The sequence below is a fragment of the Rhododendron vialii genome, chromosome 4a (assembly GCF_030253575.1).
Source record: "Rhododendron vialii isolate Sample 1 chromosome 4a, ASM3025357v1".
Classification (NCBI taxonomy): Eukaryota; Viridiplantae; Streptophyta; class Magnoliopsida; order Ericales; family Ericaceae; genus Rhododendron; species Rhododendron vialii.
This window is the reverse complement of record NC_080560.1, coordinates 43,956,169-43,974,143: the sequence shown is the minus strand read 5'-3', so window position 1 is coordinate 43,974,143 and position 17,975 is coordinate 43,956,169. Positions and strand designations below refer to the sequence as shown.

Sequence of the window (17,975 nt, the reverse complement as noted above, 5' to 3'; positions counted from 1 at the left end):
AGCTGCATACAAGTAATTTTCACCACACCTTCATTTCACTCTCACTCAAAATGCAATAACTGCAACTCCAAATCATTGCCATTTTTTATACACCCATAATTTAGAATTTTGGCAAAACTCAATTAATTCCACCTATTTTGTCATTGTTGATGTTCAAAAGTGCTAATGCCATCACTAGAGTAGGGTGAATTTTTAAACACAATATGACCGTTGTTAGTATTTTTTCACATCATTCAAGTCCTTTAATTTGCCTAGAATAATGAGATGAGTTAAATAGAGGAAATTGATTTTAACACGCCAAAAATTGACGGAGGGGCTTCAAAACGACGTCGTTTTTTTATATCAATACAGTTCAGTTTTAGAGCCCCTCTATAACGGTCTTTATTTTAAATTGCGTCGAAATGGAACCAAATTGGTACAACACGACTATCACTTTTACTTTTCAATACTGTAACAAACAAAAAATGACTTTAACAAACTCATTTTAATATCATTTCAAAATAAGAAATCACTTTAATATCAACAGGTGAACTTACTCTAGCATATTTGGACCCGATGTCAAAAATCAGTTTGCTAAGACTACACACGAATGCATATGCATATGCACACAAAAGACAAGTTAGCCCCACAAACACTTGTCTTGTGATGAGTGCGTATGCATGTCGTGGTACTAGTACTTTTTGGATAAAAGAAAGCCCCCTATGAGAAGCACTAAATAATACTCCATCCGTTCGAATTTGTTTGTCCATTTTGAAGATTCGTACTATTTTTAAATTATTTTATCTTTCAATCTATAATATTTTCAAAATTTAAAAAATATAAAAATATAAAATTAATTGAAATCTATCAAATAAAATCTATATTGTATATTTTTTGAAATCTATATTAAAATATATAAACAATTAAACGTGGCACAAACTCCAAAAGGGGCTAACAAACACGGATGGATGGGTATCTCTAATCCCCTTTTTTTTTTTTTATGGAAATTGATTTTTACATTCTCTTTTATCCAAATGCACGTTTTTTGTTTTTGTTTTATAGTAATATAAATTACATAATTACCCTTTTTAATGTGTAAATGAAAAATAGTTGTGTAAGTCTACCTAAATGAAAAAAAAAGAAAAGAAGGGTGCACTCGGATAAAATGGAGTGTGAAAATCAATAATTTTTTTGTTTTTGTTTTTATTACGAGTCCCCATTCTTGGACTCCACCTTCAGTACTATGTTTGAGTTATCATTTTCAGTATTTTATTCCTCTGTCCTCTAAACTTTTCCTCATTTCCACACCTAATTCCTCACCTAGCGTTTGCTCAAGATTTCTCAGCCGTCGCCGAAATTCCGTATATGTCGCCGGCGATCTCCACATACCCTCCACGCCACCACCTACAGCTCTTCGGATCGAGCGCCGCCACCGCTTCTGCCGGCAAGTTGATTCTCTGTCCTTATCTTTTTAGCTGCTGAATTTAAGAGTTATTTATTGGTGTTTTGATTCCATGACGGTGTTACCAAAGTTGAACTCTTTACGATAATGGAAATTAGAGATCTTGGCAGCTCTGTTGTTATTGAGCTAATCAATTTTTAGTTTTTGGTGGGTAATTTGGGCATGTGGGTTGCTCTCGTTTGGACCCGTGGCTGTGTAGATGTGCTGTTTTTGGATTTCTGGGGGTGTAGCGAAGTTGATTAATTGGCGTTTGGGTTGATCACTTTTCCAGGATTTGGGGCTACCGACAATCTAGAGGTTGTTACAGCACAGTTTTATCCTTCTTTTTCTTTTTAGGGTTTGTTGTACTTGGGCTTTTGTTGGTTTTTGGATCTGGGTGTTAAATTTGAGCTAATGGAGGCTACACTTGGGGGAAAGGCACATCAATTCTATGGTCCAGTGATGCCGGATCTGAAAGCAGTCGGAAAGAGGACTATGGAATGGGATTTGAATGATTGGAATTGGGATGGGGATATGTTTACCGCTGCTCCGCTTAACTCTGTACCATCGGATTGTAGGAGTAGGCAGTTATTCCCAGTTGGATCTGAAATCCCAAGCAGTGCTGGTTTGTCAAACAGTTGGTCGTCTTCTTCAGATGAAAATAACGGGGGGAATGAGAAGGGAAAGAGAGAATTGGAAAAACGAAGGAGGGATGTAGTAGTTGTTGAGGATGAAGAATTGAATGACGAAGCTGGGTGCCTTAATTTGAAGCTTGGTGGGCAGTTGTACCCTATATCAGAGACCGATATGGTCGATTGGGATGGGAAGAGTGGAAAGAAGAGCAAAGTTATTGCCAGTACCACGAACCGTGCTGTATGCCAAGTGGATGATTGTCGAGCTGATCTGACTGCTGCCAAAGATTACCACCGGCGGCACAAGGTTTGTGACATTCATTCCAAGGCCGGTAGAGCACTGGTGGGAAATGTTATGCAGCGGTTCTGTCAGCAGTGTAGCAGGTCAGTTCTTATATGAAATTTCATTTCAATGTTTACTCGAAAGAATTAGGATTTTCTTGGTATTCCCTTTAGTTGTTTACTTGCATCTACCAATAAGATGAACCAAATTGGGGGCAAAGTCACACTTCAGAAACTGTTTATTTCGGTATATTGATTTGATTTTCATTGCAGTTTGCTCTCGTAGGAGGCGCGGTCATTTTCATGAATATTTGTTTATCCAGTTAGATGTATTTTGCTTATATTGTGGGCAGGTTTCATGTTCTTCAAGAGTTTGATGAAGGAAAGAGAAGTTGTCGTAGGCGTTTGGCGGGCCATAATAGACGGCGGAGAAAGACGCATCCAGAAAATGTGGTAAATGCAAGCTCCTTGAATGATGAGCGTGGTAGTAGTTATTTACTTGTCAGTCTGCTGAGGATACTCTCCAATTTACAAAGTAAGGATTCGTCTAGCTGATTATTTATCTGCATTGCTTCTTACACAAGCGCAGGACCTGATTGTACACGTGCACTTGTTTTTTCTTCTTATTATTATGTGGAAGCAGTTTGTTTTATCTTTATTTTTGCATTTGTTCGTATGCAGTGATTTTTGTTACTAGTTATGGTTGTTATTATTTAAATGGCTTTCTATTGTCAACCTTGTGAGCACGTGTACCAGAATTCATACCAAGTAATGTCTACTAGTGGTTCTGGTAGACGAGATGATGAATACCCTGGCTTGTCTTCCCATGAAAAAAGCTGATAATTCTCTCCTTTAGGAGCTGTTATGACATCTGAAACCTTGATTTTCAGGAAGAGAGTAATTTTTGCTGACCACCTTTGTCAGTCGGATAAATGAGAGTCAGTAATGGTTAAGTGAGGATGCTTACTCGGTAGTTAAGAATAATGTTGTAGTGGGGGAATCGCGATTTCGAACGGGAGGCTTGGCTGTTTGTTCAAAGTTTTTGTTATGGCACGTCATTCGTTCTTAACGCATTTTGTGCTACAGACTTCAAGTTATTGTGGTGGAAGGAATTCATGTTGACAAGTTCTTTTCCCGGTGGTCTCAAGTATCTGGGTATTAATTTCTTTTGTTCCGTTCATTCAAAGTGTGGAGATTACAGCATATTTGGTTGGGTGGAACTGTGGCAGGAAGTTGAAAGTGCCAATTTGAGTATATGAGCTTTCGTGGTTCAATCCCTCAGTAAATTTCAGCGACTCCTTAAGTTGCATTATGCATGGATTTATTGGAAATTTATCAGAGCTCAACCGCGTGAAAGCATTCAAAAGAGATGCATGGGAGACCACTCTGCAGTTTATAGACTAACTGATTCTCTTCTTGTAATTGACCTTCCTATCAGTTCTTACAGTTTAAGATATTGTTTATGTTAAATTGAAGGGCGCCTAAGGGCCTTAGGTTAAGCTTTGGCCCTTTCCTCCAGATTAAAGGTTCTCAATGGCGGTGCCAATGCTAGAGATTTTAGGGTAACATGATTTTGAGGAATACTTTATATTTTGGTGTGGAATTTTAAAAATTCTCTCACTCTCACTTCTCAAGCATGACTTTGAACCCAAAAAGAATATTTAACAGATAAACAAAAATATCTATAAAAAAGAAGCTCTTTTTTAGGTATCGCGAAAGGTATTTACACCGCTGGTACCTCGATACTAGGGGAGCTCTTTAAGTGGTGCTAAGCCACTGGCCCACTGCTAGCTAACAAGGTAACTGCTGGTTTCAATGCCATTGTTAGATTTCTGGCTTTAACTCATGCACTACTTATTCCATTTATGATCCCTATTCCGCGTGAATGGAGTTTACCAGTCAAGGCAGTACTAGTTTGTGGCATGGTGTTTTGAGTTGTCTGCTTTGCTCTTTGTACAATGATTATAGACATGGGTTTTCTATGGCGAGGCCACATCTAGAAGATATGATAAAATAAACAATCAACTCGACAAGCCTTTGTTCCACTTCCTTTAGGACAGCTACAAGGATTGATTTCCTCCAATTGTTTTTTTTGCCATCATATCCTCAACCAAGGTTATGATATACTCAGTGTCCTTTTTTATGACCACAAACCATGTTTTCCTTTGCTTTACCGCATGCCTGTTAATGGGTCTATGACGCACACAGCTATACTACCTCAAATGCTTTCCCGTAACTTATCTTGAATTGTTGTCACTTAACTTCCTCTCAACTCTATGCACTCGTTTGATCTGACCTTTTCGGGCATATGCTTGACAAACTTTGAGTCACTGCTTATGAAGTCAGTTTTTCGTCCTTCCATTTTTTGCATTTTATGTTGTCATGGTGCCACACCTATTTTATAGACTCACGAAGGCAGTGCTTTGTGTGGAAATACAGCTAATAGCTCAGACCAGACAAAGGATCAGGATCTGCTATCCCATCTATTGAGAAACCTTGCCAGCCTTGCTGGTTCAAGTAATAGAATAAACATAGCTGGACTGTTGCCTGGTTCTGAAGATTTGCAAACTGCTGGGACGTCTCTTGGAACTCCTGAAAAGGTTTCTGATCTGATTTCAAACCCTTCTAAATGCAACAGGTCAATGCTGGGTTCTGCTTCTAAAGTGGATGATTCCATTGATATACAGGATTCTCTGCAGCCTAATGAAGAATGTGTTCCTGCATCTGCATTGAAAGGGACACCAAAGAGAGCTTTTGCAGAAACTATGCAGGGTGGGCTGCTTCAAACTACATCCACAATTCCATGTCCTACAAGAGAGAGCATTCCAGCCGAAGCAAGTGTCCCTGAGAATGGAGTGGGACAGATGAAATTGAATGACATAGACTTGAATAATGTTTATGATGATTCTCATGACTCTGGAGAAAACCTGGAAACTTATCGGGTTCCTGCAAATTTGGGGCTTGGGTCTCTTAATTGTGCTCTATTGAGACATCAGGACTTTCAGAAGTCAAGCCCTCCTCGGACAAGCGGGAATTCAGGTTCCACATCCACCCTCTCACCATCTAGTTCCAGTGGGGAGGCTCAGGTATACATTTTTGGTCATTTCATGTGTTCGCTGAATGTTTTGTTTATTGAAATCTAACTTTTGACCTTGAAGTTACGTGTAGAATGGATTGATGAATTAACCACCCTCATAACAATTTTGCCTTTGTTTGGTTTTAAGTTTTGAAAAATAATTTTGATGTAATGAGTGGTAATGAGTAGAGAGAGATATATAGAGAAACTTATTGAGAATCGTGCAGAAAGAAAAATAATTTTCTCAAAAATGGTAATTGAACAAAGGCTTTGTTGCTCCATGTTTGATTAATTTCCTCGTATGGTCAAGTGTTATCACTCTTAGTTCTCCAATTTAGGAAATCTGCTACATTTGTTAGCGTTTATCGTTTAGATGATATCTTTTGTTTCTCAGCTATCTACTGTTTGTTGGGTCTTGGGGCTTCGGTTCTTTCATCTTATGATAGTTGATTAGTGAGATGTCATGTGAAAAGATAACGGAAGGCCTGGATTGTGGCACCCATGTTCCCCATGTATTTGGATCAAAGGATTCAGCCAAGGTCCAAGGGTTTAGATGATTGTCTTTAAGTCCTTGTTCACTAACTTATGTTAGTTATCATTTGAGGATCTGTTTACTTCAAGTTATTTTGGTTAGATTTGTTCACTTTATATCTTCTGTTTGTTGGTGGAGGATCATCTTCTTACATTTTCCGTTGAAATGGTTTCTATGACTATACGCTCTTGCCAATGTTTTGCTGAAGTAATAATCATCTTCTTATTTCTGTTCCTCTTTTCCCACTAATTTTCAGAGTCGAACAGATCGGATTGTTTTCAAACTCTTTGGAAAAGATCCAAGCGATTTCCCTCTCGTTTTGCGGACACAGGTATCTCGGTGATGTCTATTAGTTTCAATTTTGTTACTTTATACTAAGTCAACTAGAGTCTTATTTTCTTGAATTTTGAATTTCAGATCCTTGACTGGTTATCTCATAGTCCCACTGACATTGAAAGTTACATAAGACCTGGCTGTATCATATTAACCATCTATCTTCGATTAGGGAAATGCACTTGGGAGGAGGTAAGACTATCTGTCATTACCACAAATTAAGATAGCTATTCCCTATCCCTATAAAATCCCTTACAATGACTTACCGTTGCTGTCTCCAGCTTTGCTGTGATCTGAGCTCCAGTTTGACTAGGCTTATTGATGCATCTAATGACTCTTTCTGGAGAACGGGATGGGTGTATACGAGGGTGCAGCATCGTGTAGCATTTCTATATAGTGGTTTGTTCTTTGCTTTTTGTTGTTTTAATGGCTCTTCTGTTGTTTCTTTTTTCCTATCATTTCACTGGAACAAGCAATAAACCAGCGACACTTCCAGTGGGAGGATAATTTGTCTCTTTCTTGATTGTGCTACAGGTCAGGTTGTATTGGACACACTGTTACCTCGCGAAAGTCATAAAAATTGCAGGATCTTGAGCATCAAACCTGTTGCAGTTCCTTTCTCTGAGAGAGCCCAGTTCTTGGTTAAAGGCTTCAACCTGTCCCGGTCTACCACAAGGTGCACTTCCCAAATGTTACAAGGAAGATTTGGAATTTCTCATTCGATTTTCAATCTTTTTGTGAGGTTAATTTGTCATAGCATGTTTACAAAGTCAGTTGTACTCTCTATTTCAGGTTATTCTGTGCTCTGGAAGGGAAGTATCTGTTGCAGGGAAGTTGTGATGACATGATGGAGGGAGGTGACATGTTGGTTGATCATGACAAGATCCAGTGCCTCAGCTTTTCTTGCTCTGTACCAAATGTTAACGGGAGAGGATTCATTGAGGTATGTAATCCTGGCTCTTTCCATCGATTCCATAACATCCAAGTTGTGTCTATATGTTCTTAGACAATAAAGCGCTGTGTGTGCGTGCGCGCGTGTGCGCTCTTGCGCATGCACGCCTTGCCACCATGTGCACTTGTCTGTGAAGGAAAAGTTGATTCTTTACTTGTCCCATAGTTATTCCTAGTGTGCCCTCAATTCAGAAAAAAGAAAATACATGCAACTCTTGTGTTTGCCAACAAATTCTCCTTGATTTCTAATAATGAATGCTCTACTATCTTTGTTCAGGTTGAGGACCATGGTTTCAGCGGCAGCTTCCTCCCCTTTATTGTGTCAGAGAAGGATGTGTGTTCTGAGATCTGTACGCTTGAGAGTGCAATAGAGTTGCCCGAGACTGCTGATGACATTCACGTGGAATCTGACATAACAAACGACAGAAATACTGCACTGGACTTTATCCATGAAATGGGCTGGCTTCTTCACAGAAGTCAGTTGAAGCTTAGGTTGGATCACATGGATCCCAACAAAGATCTTTTTACTTTCAAACGGTTCAAGTGGCTCATGGAGTTCTCCATTGAGCATGATTGGTGTGCTGTAGTGAAGAAACTATTGGACATTGTCTTCGATGGCACAGTGGATGCAGGAGATCATCCTTCCATTCAACTTGCGTTGATAGAGATGGGCCTCCTCCACAAAGCTGTGAGGAGACATTGTAAGTCTATGGTGGAAATCCTTTTGAGATACATCCCAGATGGAGTTATCAGCAAACCGGCCTCTGCGCACAAGCAGCATGTTAAAATGGAATCTAACTTCTTACTTAGACCAGATGCCAGTGGCCCTGGGGGTTTGACTCCTCTTCATATAGCAGCTAGTTGTGAGGGCTCGGAAAGCGTGTTGGATGCTTTGACTGATGATCCTGGATCGGTATTGACTCTTTACCTAATATATATTACCTTCATTACTTGAAATGCATGTCTTTAGAACTCAATTTAAGAGCACCTGACACACTAGAAGCATGCATACAGACGGTACAGATGCGCCATCTAAAAAAAAAAAAAAGGGGACGTGGACACGTTGGAGATTCGTTACGACGTTATCTGTTAAGTACAAAATTATTTTTGTCAAACTGGGGTGAAAATGTAACTAAGATAAACATTATGAAGAGTCACTAAGCTGGCACACACAAGTGAGGCTTGTTGGTGTATCCGTGCTTCTAAGCTGACACATATTTGGCTTCTTCTTCTTTTTTTGGGTAATTAAAGTTTTTATTCACAACAAACGGGATACAAAATCAAAGGGGCATTCCCCAGTGAACCAAGCCAAAAATTGCTCAGCAGAGCACTCTACCAACAATCAACAGAAAAGACAACTAACCCAAAACCAGCAACTATACAAGCTACTCGCTAATACCTAGAGTAAAAAATACGACTAGAGAAGCGCCAACGAGAGCAGAGGGCCAGATTTACTCCTATTCTCGTCACTCCTCTCCAAGAACTGATACAGGCTCTAACCTCTGTGCAAATCTGAGCTTCCAAACCCCTCACATCCAAGCCTCTATGCTGTTGGAAAATACATCTGTTATGCTCCCCCCAAACATGATAAATCGTAGCAGCAAAAACCACTTTAGCCACCAGATTCAAGAAAAGAAAAGAGATTCAAGAAAAGAGTGCCAGTATGGTGTTGAACCATCCAATCTACCACCTGTGAAAGAACAGATAGGCTGCAAAAGGAACTAAACTTCATCTGCAACAATCTCCACAACTGAGATGAAAAAGGGCACTGAAAAAATAGATGCTCATGAGATTCCACAGCATTTGAACACAACACACATTGGTTTTCCACCAAAACACCCCACTGCTGCAACCTATCCCTTGTGGAAAGTCTACACAGGATAGCCAACCATTGCACAATAGCCCACCTAGGAACTGCATGCTTGTACCACACTACTTTAGCTACCTCTAGAATCTGGTTTGGCTTCTTTTGCTCTGTTTGGGCCTCTGTGTTACGTGCCAACATACAACTTTTGTCAAATTGGTTGTATCTTGTTTCCCTCGGAAGGAAAAAAGGAATTTTACTTCTAAACAAGCTGGACGAATTTATAATGGATGAACACAAATGTTGTCCAGCTCTCATGGCACTTTTTGCATGTTCCAAAATTACTTGGCCGTACTGAGATAAACTGCCGCATTTCAGGTAGGAATTGAGGCATGGAAGGGTGCCCGTGACAGTACAGGATTGACACCCCAGGATTATGCAAGCCTGCGAGGCTACTATTCCTACATCAGCCTGGTCCAGAGGAAAGCCAAGAAGAAATCAGGAAATGATGGGCATCTTGTACTTGACATTCCTTCTGGTGCTCTTTCAGAATGCAATAATACCAAGCAGAAAACGACCTTGGGGCATAAGTGGTCGAATTTTGCTCATTTCCATACCGAGAAGAATGAAGTGAAGCCCGTTCCGCGAAATTGCAGACTGTGTCAACAGAAATTGGCATATGGCGGCGTCAGATCATCTGTAGCTCTCTATAGGCCGGTAATGCTTTCAATGATGACCGTTGCTGCTGTCTGTGTATGTGTGGCTCTGCTTTTCAAGAGCTCACCTGAGGTTGGTTATTGTTCCGAGCCCTTCAGATGGGAGCTTTTGAAGTATGGAGCAAGCTAAGCTTAGGACTCTGTAGAAGTTTGCTGTAATTTTTACATCATCATATCTTTTCCTATGAGATAAGATGCAGGAAGTACTGGTGATCTATGTGGGTGGGTCTAGATTTCTGTAGGGATGTGTTATGTACATCTAATTACTTGGATTCATTTTGTATAACAAGAAAACCTCAGTTACATAAAGAGGTTGACATATTCTGAATTGAGTTTTTTTATTTGATTATAAGTGACATCATGAGATGTCCTGACTGAATTTTTAATGAGCTACTACTGCTACTACTTTGTGAATGAGTTTAAGCTTTAAGAGTGTACCAAATTCATTGTTAGGGCCAAAAGTGGGCTTGCTCTTAGCATTTGACAATGGCGAAGTCTACTTAATCGTCTTTGTTTTTGGTACTAGACAAGACATTATAGCTAATCTAAAAAAGAAACTCCAATGGATTGGTTTGCTGGTTAAGATTTGGTAGTTTTGCTTCTTTTCTTTTTTTTAAACTCGGAAACCTCTCCAATGCTAGGAGTTACTAATGTTCAATGCTCCTCCTGTAGCACCGCAATGTAGTGCTTTAGGACCCTCCACGACCACATATTCACATAGAATTTATCCGCTTAGTTATAAATAGAGTCTGACGTATGATGTCACAAAAGCATTGAACATTGATTTCATCCAAGCAAGAGTATTAGATAATGACTCAAATCAATCTGTGACTAGCTAGGGATGCGCACTGATCCAGTGGTCCGATAAAGATTTGAACTTAAAACATTTAAATTCACAAAATTGGGCATAGTTGAATTTTAAAATCTATTTAATTACTAGTATCACAATTGACATGAGAATAGTATTATTTTAGTAGTAGTATATACAGTATAAAATTCATCCCAGTAAAAGTGTAAAACCCGGCCGGCATGTGAATTTGTATATATCCACTCACACAGGAGGATCGGCCGGAAGAACTTCGAATATTTTTGTATTATTGGATCCTGAAACAAGTAGTCGAAAAAGCCCAACCAAAACTTGATCATCATCCGCTTCCAAGTCTTCCATCATCACTACAACTGACGACCAACTAGTCTAGTCTAGTCTAGTCCAGTCTAGTAGAAACAAGAAGAAGAAGAAGGAAGCTGCTCTGTCCGGAAGTACGTCGGAGATGGCGTCGTCCTCGTTTTCTCTCTCACCATTCTCTTCTTCCCCCCGTCCCTCTCCTCCTCTACACACCCTTCACCTTCACTTTCACCTTCGTCTTTACAACAACCACCACCACCACGGTACCATCAAGTTAGCCGCTTCAACCTCGACTCTCATCCGCTGCGCCTCCTCCTCGCCATCAACCACCAAATCTTCTTCTTCTTCTTCTTCTTATGGAAAATCAGCCGAACAAAAGAAGAGACATTGGAAGGTAGGCGAATACCCTGGGATTTCCGACTCCTCTAATAATTCTACTCGCCGATTTGGAAATGGAAATGAAAGGCCGCCCAAGACTCCAATCAAGAACATCAAGAAGAAATTGGATCGAAAGAACGAAGCCAAAGCCTGGGCCAACACCGTCACCGAAGCCCTTTCCCACCTCATCCACACCAAGCAATGGCTCCAAGCACTTGAGGTACCATATGAATTTCTAACTTACATACACACTTAATAGCTTTTACGAATTTTATCCTCTGTGTATTTCTATTGCTGGTAGGGGTGATTAACGAGCCCAGCAAGCACTTAGTTGTTGAAGCTTGGTTTGAAAACTTAACCAGCTTCAAAATGTTTTTAAGCATAGCTTATTTATGAGACAAGTCGATCTCAAACAATGCTTTAATCAAGACGAAAACAAGCGGATCTCAAGTATTGTGAATTTTTTATACATTATCTAAGTCGAACAAACCCAGCAATAGCTTGTTCGAGCTTGATTTGAACGAGCTTCCGAAAATATTCAAGCTTAGTTTGTTTATGTGATCTTGAGTGAGCTTTTTAATGAAAAAACATGAACTCAATCTCGAGTAGCTTGGATCGTTTATCTGCAATAAGAATGTTAAATAAGAAATTCCTCTAATTGCTTCTGCGGAAGCTGTTCTTGTGTATTTTCCAAGCGCTAAACCGTAAAATCCTAAACCCAAATGCATGGTCTTCATGACTTTCTTCACCGTTAGTTGAAAGGTTGTGGCCTGTAAAAATCTTCAGGTTTTTGAGATGCTTAAGGAACAGCCATTTTATCAACCAAAAGAAGGGACTTACATGAAGCTCATTGTCCTGCTTGGGAAATCTAGGCAACCCCAACATGCCCATCAACTATTTGATACAATGGTTGAAGAAGGACTGGAACCCACTTTAGAACTTTACACCGCATTGCTTGCTGCTTATTGCCGAAGCAATCTCATTGATGAGGCCTTCTCAATCCTCGACAAAATGAAGACTCTTCCACTTTGTCAGCCTGATGTTTATACTTATAGTATCCTGATTAAAGCTTGTGTTGATGCTTCTCGGTTCGAACTAGTTGATTCCCTGTATGAGCAAATGGCTGAACGGTCAATTGCTCCAAACACTGTCACCCAGAACATAGTCTTAAGTGGGTACGGCAAGGCTGGGAAATTAGAACAGATGGAGAAAGTGCTTTCAGGTATGCTTGACAGCACCATGTGTAAGCCTGATGTATGGACGATGAATAATATTGTCAGCTTGTTTGGTAACAAGGGTCAGATTGAAATGATGGAGAGATGGTATGAGAAGTTTCGAGACTTTGGAATTGACCCTGAAACGCGCACTTTTAATATTCTCATCGGTGCTTATGGGAAGAAGCGGATGTATGACAAAATGTCATCGGTGATGGAGTACATGCGCAAGCTTTCATTTCCTTGGACCACTTCAACTTACAACAATGTGATCGAAGCATTTTCAGAGTCAGGTGATGCTAAGCATATGGAATACACATTTGACCAGATGCGTGCTGAGGGTATGAAGACAGATACCAAGACTTTCTGCTGCCTTATTAGAGGATATGCCAATGCAGGCCTCTTTCATAAGGTGATTAGTACTGTACAGTTGGCTGGGAAGTTGGAGGTTCCTGAGAATACCTCATTTTATAATGCTGTTATCTTTGCTTGTGCGAAGTTGGAGGATTTGATGGAGATGGAGAGAGTATTTAAGCGAATGAAAGATAAGCAGTGCCCACCAGATTCCACAACTTACTCCATGATGGTGGATGCATATAAAAGGGAAGGAATGAGTGACAAGGTTTATGATTTGGAGCAAGAAAAACAATTGATTGCTCTTAGTGGTCCTAAAAATGATGAAGCCATGGAGACTTTATTTGGTGTCTGATTGAGGGCTAAGACAATAGTGCGGGATTTATCAGTAGAAGGACTGATCAATCAGGTCTCGACTCATCAAGTTTTCAAAAGGAGGGATAAGTAATCGCAACGGCCACTGTTTTGCCTCTATGTCTTTTGTTAAATACTGTGGGAACCTTTGGACTTCGGTAATCTTCCAGCGCAAGCCATTGAAGCATGACGTTTATGTAAAATTGGCATCCAGGTTGTGATTGAGGTTGACATTTTTTTTTTTCCATTCTTCAAGTCAATCTTGGTGTGCTGAGCGGAACTCAGTTCCAAAAAGTGCCTATGCGCTATTGGCTTTTCCCTCTTTGGCCATATTTTGGTACCGAGAAGAAAGTAAGACCAAATATTTGTGTCAGTTCGCACCCTGGTTTCTTTTGTACTGCTGCTACATTATCCGTTGTTACTGCGTTGGCTTGAAGATAATTTTGTAAAGCTGCCTTTTTACTTCGTTATGAATAACTCCATGTATTGGATTGTTCTGCTCTTCCAACTATTGTAATTTGCAAATGGGCAAATGGTTGCAATTGGTCAAATACTTATACAATGAAATCAACTGGTTGATTTCAATTTGGATCTGAAACACAGGACTTCAGAGAATTAGATCAAATCCAAAGCAGGTTGGTCCTAAGAACTATTTTTCATGTTTTTTTACTCTGTAGCTGAAAATCCAAGCTCAGCTGATTTCTGCTTCAATTTTCATGACAACTTTGAAACATTGATTGTTCTCAACCGTGCAAGTGTGGGTAGCTCAACTGTACCATGGAACTGTGTGTAGCTCAATGGAAGTTCACCATTGTTCAACGTTCCAATACTTGTTTGTTCAATTTGAAAGAAGTCTAAAATTTCTCTTTGCACTTGTGTATCGTCTGAGGACTACTTCATTCTGTAGTGACTATTGGATATTGGGTTGTGGTAGAACCAGTACTTTTTGACTTCAGGTTGCTGAAAAGTCTCAGGTCATTCAGTAAATGTTAGTTAACATTGCAAAGTATAGTCATGAGGAATCTGGGCCAGATTTTGACATTGTTTTTTCTCCAATAGGAAGTGTTTTGCTCATTTTCCTTCCCTTTTTGTTTCTTTTTCTTTTTCCTTTTTGATTTCCCGGTGGTGGTGGTTTGGAGGTCCTTTGGCGGGTGTGTTATTTATCATGTTGAGCGTGCCTTCTTGGAGTGGTGAAAACTGACTTGTCATTTGCTTTAACCTTAACCTTGGCTTATAGGTTAAAATTAAGGTCCTGGTACATATTACATCGGGTGACTCCTCGGTTTCACCTTGGTAAGTGGGGCCCATTAAACCCACAAACCACAGGTTCTACTAGTTCAGTTTCATTTCCCACAGAATGCAGTACTAGCTTAGTCAACTTCTGATAGAGGTTTGGGCACATAGGAGATCACCTAAAACAAGATATTAGAGCATCACAACTTCCAGTGAAGTAGGTATGCACTGAATGCAACGGAAGAGCCAATTTGAATTACACAAGTGGGGTTTTGCTTCGTGCAGTTAACTTCAGTTGTGTTGAGAATAATCTGATTTCTAGCTTGAAGACAGTAGAAAAAAGATGTGAATGTTAAATGAAATGATGGAAGAAAGAGGTAGAGTGTTCCTTGTGGTTTTCTTTTCTTCAAACCACTAACTGACCCTCTTTGGTGCAATATAATTCACCTAACCACCCTGTATCAGGGAAAATGTATCAGTTTCTGCTGTTTCCTGAAATGGGATGATGTCTTTTCCTTGTCAAAGGACATGGGCAATTATTGTCCAATATCAAGACTCCTGATTCACAACTGCCCCCACCTTCCCCAAGGCTGAGTTTGGAATCCGGTTTATGGTGGGGTGTGCGGAAAGGAAAGAAAGGAAATTCTTTTTGAGTTTTGTAGCTAATTTTTCTCTCTTTTCCCTTCTGCAATTCCTTTCTTTCCCTACACAAATCCTTGAACCAAACACATCCCAAAGGCCATTATCAGACAATAAGTATGCTCATCTCACTAATTGTTATTCTTTTGCATACCTTTTACACTCGTTAAAGTTATAGCCTCATAGTCAACGTCTACTTTCTCTCAAGACCAGTACAAGGATTGGAAATGGCTTGGGCTGAAAGTAAGATGGTCTGGGCAATTGGAGAATCAAGAATGCTACTTTGGTCGTGGTTTGCATATTATGCAGTGGTTATGTGTGAGCATCAAAATGCGTGAACCTTACAAGGGTTGAAAAACAGTACTAGGATTGGAAATGCCTTGGGCTGAAAGTAAGATGGTCTGGGCAATTGGAGAATCAAGAATGCTATTTTGGTCGTGGTTTGCATATTAGTCAGTGGTTACATGTGAGCATCAAAATGCCTGAACCATACAAGGGTTGAACCACTAATGAATTGATGTAACACTAACGCATGATGTTTGTGGTCCCTTGATTGTGACTGGTAAAATCTCCTCTATTTAAGCATATGAATCAGCTCTTTGCTTTTCACAACAAACTGCCTTTTGCTCTGTCATGTTGGTTCTTGCTCAAAGAATGATGATGTCAAAGCAGTCTCTAGCCTTCGCTGTTCTTGCTCTCACTTGCTTTCTGTGTTTCACCCCATGCACAGGTCAGTTTTATGTGTTCCAGTAGACTCAGTTGTTCCTAAATGGAAGAAATTTGAGACTGAAAGTTCCTATACCAGTTTCTGTTTCTCTTTCATTGGAGTTTTGTACCATGTTGATGTGATGGTTGTGTTAAGAGTCATAGTATTGGAAGTGTTTTTACATGGATTACCTCTAATTGTTGCATGATGTAATGCAGAGTCACTGGCTGTTGGAAATGAAGGAAAACAGGTATAACACTTCCATCCTCGTGATCTTTCTCATTTAACCAAGCTTATTATATATCGCATGGCACCAACAAGTTCACAGAAATGCAGTTCCATTGGCCTTGTTACATTAGCCATAGAAGAATTTGACCTTGGCTTAGTCCAAGAAAAATCTGACCAAGTCTTGATCCAAAGTGATAACATACTAATCCTTTGTCTTTAATTACCTTTGATACAAGTTTACTATTTTGCAGGTTGGACTGCTTGTGTTTGATGTTGCAAACAATTATCCTACTAAGCATAAAATCCAGAATCATGGGCTCAATGAAGCTACTGCCAAGTAATTGTACCACTATATCCACAGATTCTTTTCATTCCTACTATGAGTCCTCAGTTTCTTATGGTTTGATGGTTTCTATAAAATTGAAAATGCAGCTACCAAAAAGGAGACCCTAAGCCAGTTGAGGCAACTGCTTCTTTGTCTACGCACAATCAGAAGATACCTTCTACAGCCTCACCCCAACCACGTGACAAGAAGGAAAGCGAGAACCAATGCCGATGGTGCATTGCTAAGCCATCCACTTCAGCTGCTAAACTTGATGAGATTATCCAGTACTGCTGCACCCAGTACGGAATTGATTGCGGAGTCATCCAATATGGCGGTGCATGTTACACCCCCGCCACCAACAAAGTCTCTGATGCATCGGTGGTTATGAATCTTTACTACAACCTTGCCGGAAAGAATGACTTCAACTGCTATTTCGGGGGCAGCGGCCTCATTGTCACCCAGGACCCATGTAAGTGACATTCTATTTCTTATCACAGTTTCTACCAGAAGTAGGTTTATTGGAGGCATGATTTTATAAGTGTCACTTGAAGAGTAAAGGTGCTAATTTTGGTGTCATATGTGTAATTTGCAGCTGTTGACGAATGCTTCTACGCTTGATGAGGATATATGATGGCTAACTAAATAAAGTGAAGCTATGGAAGCTAAGATGGTTGGATGCTTCTAGACTAGTTCATAAATTAGTTTAAAGACTGAATGTGTATGGAATGATGTATACAAATGAAATGGACTAGTCTTTTTATCTGATGGGTATATAAACATGGACAGAATGTCTACTGGTGCCTTAATCCTATTGCCTGAGTATCTTTTAAGCTTTACTTCCCTTTTTCTTCTTTAACCCTTTTCTTTGTGTGACATGAGCTTGGATCTGTTCATCTGAAAATGAGTTTGGCAAAGCTGGCAAGGACAGGTGTTATTGATCACTGCAGCTAAAGCAAAAAATGATTTTCTCATTTTCAGTTCAAGAAATGCACGTTCATATAGAAGCTATTTTCAATCCATGGGTTTTCTGTCTCAATGGTCTGGCCACCCCTTTAGTTCTTTTTACTTTTTCTTTCCAGGCATCCCATTCTTCTTCATTTTGTTTTCTTTTGCAACTACAAGAGAACCCAAGGAGAGGAAAAAATATAGCAAAATTTTCAGTCTTTCAAAAATTATCAAGCTTGCATTGTTCTACCCCTTAACTATCAAATTAAATGACAGACCTCTTAAATTTCGACAATGATTCAGCATCAATATGGTGATACAACATTAGTAAAAATATTCCTTACTTTGATGTACATAATGGAAGAGGATTTCATTTAAAACATGATCTATTGTTGTCCAGATGCGGAGTCTATTCTTTGTATGCACAAAGCTGTTATGCATCTAGTGACTCTGTAATCTCCCTCCAGTGTCCTTTCACCATCACAAATGACAAAATGGCTGGTTTTGCGTAGTGTTCTGTCAAAGATTTGGTGCAAATTGACTCACTGTTAATACATTAAGGGGCTAGTTGTTCAAATTAATAGTTTGGGGTAACGTGACACAAGTGTAATAGTTTAGGGGTTGCAGTGTATAGCTCTCTTTTCTAATCCGAAACTAAGTCACAATAGTACGCATGTGCCCACATGTGCATATGTTAGCACGAATGCAAACATGAAAGCTTTTTCCA

General features: G+C 39.7%; 3 protein-coding genes and 1 long non-coding RNA gene across 5 annotated transcripts in view; 3 read left to right on the top strand and 1 right to left on the bottom strand.

Annotated features, from left to right (window-relative positions):
• Positions 1-17,114, top strand: part of LOC131323166 (major pollen allergen Ole e 10-like) — a 76,887-nt gene extending 59,773 nt beyond the window's left edge. The window contains exons 2-6 of the mRNA XM_058354847.1: positions 15,653-15,774; positions 15,969-16,000; positions 16,230-16,315; positions 16,411-16,772; positions 16,896-17,114. Of these exons, the coding sequence (XP_058210830.1) occupies positions 15,678-15,774; positions 15,969-16,000; positions 16,230-16,315; positions 16,411-16,772; positions 16,896-16,921 (603 nt within the window). The 5' untranslated portion in view covers positions 15,653-15,677 and the 3' untranslated portion in view covers positions 16,922-17,114. The remainder of the gene's footprint in view (positions 1-15,652; positions 15,775-15,968; positions 16,001-16,229; positions 16,316-16,410; positions 16,773-16,895) is intronic.
• Positions 1,209-10,125, top strand: LOC131323161 (squamosa promoter-binding-like protein 1). 2 transcript variants are annotated; one of them, XM_058354838.1, is made up of 11 exons: positions 1,210-2,436; positions 2,688-2,869; positions 4,774-4,934; positions 5,022-5,420; positions 6,199-6,273; positions 6,360-6,467; positions 6,557-6,674; positions 6,810-6,951; positions 7,068-7,218; positions 7,504-8,139; positions 9,409-10,125. In XM_058354838.1, the coding sequence occupies exons 1-11, from the start codon at positions 1,835-1,837 to the stop codon at positions 9,874-9,876; spliced, it is 3,042 nt and encodes a 1,013-aa protein (XP_058210821.1). In that variant the 5' UTR covers positions 1,210-1,834; the 3' UTR covers positions 9,877-10,125. The 2 variants fall into 2 exon arrangements, with proteins under 2 accessions (XP_058210820.1, XP_058210821.1); XM_058354837.1 differs by having other exon boundaries at positions 1,209-2,436; positions 4,774-5,420.
• Positions 8,262-9,402, bottom strand: LOC131323167 (uncharacterized). Its single transcript, XR_009199094.1, has 2 exons — positions 9,038-9,402; positions 8,262-8,976 (listed from the first exon to the last, which is right to left on the bottom strand). It is a non-coding gene; the product is annotated as an uncharacterized LOC131323167 (long non-coding RNA).
• LOC131323162 (pentatricopeptide repeat-containing protein At3g06430, chloroplastic) lies at positions 10,822-13,697 on the top strand. The gene is made up of 2 exons (XM_058354839.1): positions 10,822-11,470; positions 12,037-13,697. Exons 1-2 carry the CDS (start codon positions 11,018-11,020, stop codon positions 13,171-13,173), a joined length of 1,590 nt encoding a protein of 529 aa, XP_058210822.1. The 5' UTR covers positions 10,822-11,017; the 3' UTR covers positions 13,174-13,697.
• Positions 17,115-17,975: the final 861 nt, after the last annotated feature.